Source organism: Arachis hypogaea, chromosome 16, assembly GCF_003086295.3.
Source record: "Arachis hypogaea cultivar Tifrunner chromosome 16, arahy.Tifrunner.gnm2.J5K5, whole genome shotgun sequence".
NCBI lineage: Eukaryota > Viridiplantae > Streptophyta > Magnoliopsida > Fabales > Fabaceae > Arachis > Arachis hypogaea.
Genome location: NC_092051.1, coordinates 144,530,876 through 144,534,700, shown reverse-complemented (window position 1 = coordinate 144,534,700; position 3,825 = coordinate 144,530,876). Strand labels below are relative to the sequence as shown.

The following is a 3,825-nucleotide window of genomic DNA, read 5'->3' as shown; positions in this document are numbered from 1 at the left end:
ATATTAAATAGATCCTTAATAATATTTAATAATAAATTTAGTTATAAATCTTTAAAAAAAAAATAAATTTTTTAAAATTGAAATATTAAATTTAGAATTTTCTATCTTTTAACAAGTATTTTTAAAGCCAACCAACTATATTTCAAATAACATAATTTCTCCGTACTCACTTAATCGCGAATTCGTGTCTCACTCCTAAATTTAAAAAAAAAAAGATTTTTAAAATTTTCAAAGATTTACTTTGACACATTTTTCTGTTAATAAGTAATAACTCCCAAAAACTACACAGTGCTCATCCTTCCAGCTCATAGTTTGAATCCCTTCTTTCCTGTTCTCTTTCTTTCTTCATCTCAAGATTTTTTTTTTTTTGAAAAAAACTGAATTTCATCAATGGTTTTCAGGTATGAGATCAAGACTCATGAAACTAAGGTAAACCTTTTTGTCTTGGTCAATTTCCCTGGTCAACAATGTAATTTAGTACTACTTATCTTTTAAAAGCTTCTTTTCATAGTTTCCACCTTTTAATTTGATTTTTCCTTCTCAAAGTAAGAAAAATTCAGCTTAGAACATATCCTGTAGCATGTTCCTGGTAAGTGGTAAGAGTAGAACACATTTATGTTCTTTATTTTTTGAACCTTGTTATATAATAATCTCAGCATTATCATTGAATTTCATAGCTTCAACAACAGAGTTATTTGTTAGACATTAGGTTTTTGGATAGAAGTCTTCGGACAAGTTCATGGCAAAAAATTGGTGTCAATTCAATGTTATTATGGATACCTTCTTCTGTTTGTGTATCCTTCTACAGTGTGAGATTGTGTTTGCTAGTATTCTAAGGGTAGGAAAGGTATTTCCAGGTCTACAAGGTTCTGAAATGAATTGGGTAGATAGGGATGGAAAGTTTCTTGTTTCCAACAATGGAGAATTCACCTTTGGGTTTGATCGAACCCAAAATGATACCACATTGTTTCTATTAGCAGTGGTCCACACTGCTAGTTCCAAGGTTGTTTGGTCCGCGAATAGAGCGGTTCCTGTTTCGAATTCTGATAAATTTGTGTTTGATGAGAAGGGTAATGCTTTTTTGGAGAAAGGGGGGAAAATTGTTTGGTCTAGTGACACAAGTGGGAAAGGGGTTTCTTCAATGGAATTGAAGGACACTGGGAATTTGGTTTTGATTGGGAGTAATGACAGTGAAGTGATTTGGCAGAGCTTCGATGATCCGACGGATACATTGCTTCCAATGCAGGAATTCCATAAGGGAATGAAACTTGTTAGTGAGCCTGATTCTAACAACTTTACCTATGTTCTTGAGATTGGATCGTCCGGTGATGTCACTCTTTCGGCCGTGTTACAAACTCTGCAACCAATGCCATATTGGTCTATGCAGAGTGATAGCCGCAGAATCGTCAATAGAGGTGGCAATGAGGTGGCTTCAGCAACCATTGTTGCGAATTCTTGGAGGTTCTATGACAAGAATAAGTCATTGTTGTGGGAATTTGTTTTCAAAGATAATGAGGCTGTGAATGATACTTGGACTGCAGTGTTGGGAAGTGATGGCATTATCACATTCTACAGTCTCCAAAATCAAGGATTGGATGGCGTCGCGCCAAGAAGAATTCCAGAATATTCTTGCAGCACACCGGAGCCTTGTGATCCCTACAATTTATGCACCGGTGACAGAAAGTGCAGCTGTCCTTCTGTTCTAAGCTCTAGGCCTAATTGCAAACCGGGTTTTGCCTCTCCTTGTAACTCGAAAGGTGCAATTGAGCTAGTTAAGGTGGACGATGGACTAAACTACTTTGCGCTCGGGTTCCTTCCACCCTTTTCGAGAACTGATCTGATTGGTTGCAAGACTTCCTGCAGTGAAAATTGTTCATGCCTTGCTATGTTCTTCCAAGAAAGTTCAAGAAGCTGTTTTCTATTGGATTGGATCGGAAGCTTTGAGAAGTCCGATAAGGATACTGGTTTTGTCTCTTACATTAAGGTCTCTAGTGATGGCGGCACTGACAAAGGTGATGGTGGAAATGGTAATAAGCAAACCGTGATTGTTGTGATAATTGTGATTTTAACATTGCTTGTTATTTCTGGTATGATCTTTCTTGGCCTAAGATACTACAAGAAAAGTGAACATTCAGCCGAGACTCCCCAAGAGAATTCGGATGGTGACACTTTCTTGGAGAACTTAACTGGCATGCCAATTCGCTATGGCTACAACGATCTTGAAATCGCAACTAATAACTTCTCTGAGAAGCTTGGGCAAGGGGGTTTCGGCTCGGTTTACAAAGGAGTCCTACCAAATGGAACAGAACTAGCTGTGAAAAAGTTGGAAGGAATTGGCCAGGGGAAGAGAGAGTTCAGAGCTGAAGTTAGCATAATTGGTAGCATTCATCATCACCATCTGGTTCGGCTTAAAGGATTTTGCGCCGAAGGAACTCACCGGCTTCTTGCTTATGAGTACATGGCTAATGGCTCCTTGGATAAATGGATATTCAACAAAAACAAAGCAGAATTTTCATTGGATTGGGACACAAGGTTCAATATAGCGCTTGGAACTGCGAAAGGACTCGCATACCTTCACGAAGATTGCGACTCAAAGATTGTTCATTGTGATATCAAACCAGAAAATGTGCTTCTAGATGAGAACTTCAATGCCAAAGTTTCAGATTTTGGTCTAGCTAAGCTCATGACGCGCGAACAAAGCCATGTTTTCACAACACTAAGGGGGACTCGAGGGTATCTCGCCCCAGAGTGGATAACAAACTACGCCATATCAGAGAAGAGTGATGTATACAGCTATGGTATGGTTTTGTTAGAGATAATTGGCGGCCGGAAAAACTATGATCCGGGCGAAAGCTCGGAGAAATCCTATTTCCCATATTTTACATTCAAGATGATGGAAGAAGGGAAACTAAGAGACATTGTTGATTCAGAATTGAAAGCAGATGAAGATGATGAGAGGGTAGACATTGCAATCAAAGTTGCATTGTGGTGCATACAAGAAGACATGAATCTAAGGCCTTCAATGAGCAAAGTTGTGCAAATGCTTGAAGGTCTTTGCACTGTTCCTAAGCCACCATCAAGATTTTCTCCATTAGGATCTAATATTCACTCAATTCCTTTTTCTATGTCAACTAGTGAGGCTGGAACTTCTTCATCAGCACCATCAGATACTAATACTGAAGCTTTTCTCCGTGGGGTTCAACTTTCAGGACCAAGATAAGTAGATAACACTATAATTCTACCTTTTTTTTCTCTCTCTTTTCATAACCTTTTTGTTTTTGAGGTGTTAAATGAAAAAGGTGTCAGTTGTATACGTTTAGATAAGTAGTTACTTGTGCAGAGTTTGCACATATTAAATTCTTGTAAAATTTTGCTATTTAATATTCTCGATACACTTAGAAATTTTTCTCTTATACAGTATATAATAGGGATATAAAAAGGATTGATGCATATTTTTTTTTAAATATTCTTTGTTATATATAATTTATATATAAAAATTATTATTTTTAATATTTGAACTCCAAAATTTTTAATTAAATTATAAACCGTCATTTTAACTGATTTCACGTTTATTACTTTTAGACAGTTAATAAATAAATGAGTAAATTAATGAGCACGACAAAGACTACTCATACACCATTAAAAACAATGTCAATGGAACCAGGGGAGAAATAAAAAGAGGTGAACCACCTATTGAGTCTCTAGGAAAGTAGAAAGCTCGAACGTGATAATATTTAATTTGGTTTATGAATTTATTTGTATGTAAGTTTTAATTTAATCTTTGAAATTTTAATGGTATTTATTTTGTTTTTAAATTTTGTAAAT

At 36.2% G+C, this 3,825-nt stretch overlaps 1 protein-coding gene across 1 annotated transcript; it reads left to right on the top strand.

Annotated features, from left to right (window-relative positions):
- Positions 1-281: 281 nt before the first annotated feature.
- Positions 282-3,464, top strand: LOC112697491 (G-type lectin S-receptor-like serine/threonine-protein kinase SD2-5). Its single transcript, XM_025750690.3, has one exon. The coding sequence runs from the start codon at positions 740-742 to the stop codon at positions 3,218-3,220; it is 2,481 nt and encodes an 826-aa protein (XP_025606475.1). The 5' UTR covers positions 282-739; the 3' UTR covers positions 3,221-3,464.
- The last annotated feature ends 361 nt before the right edge of the window (positions 3,465-3,825 follow it).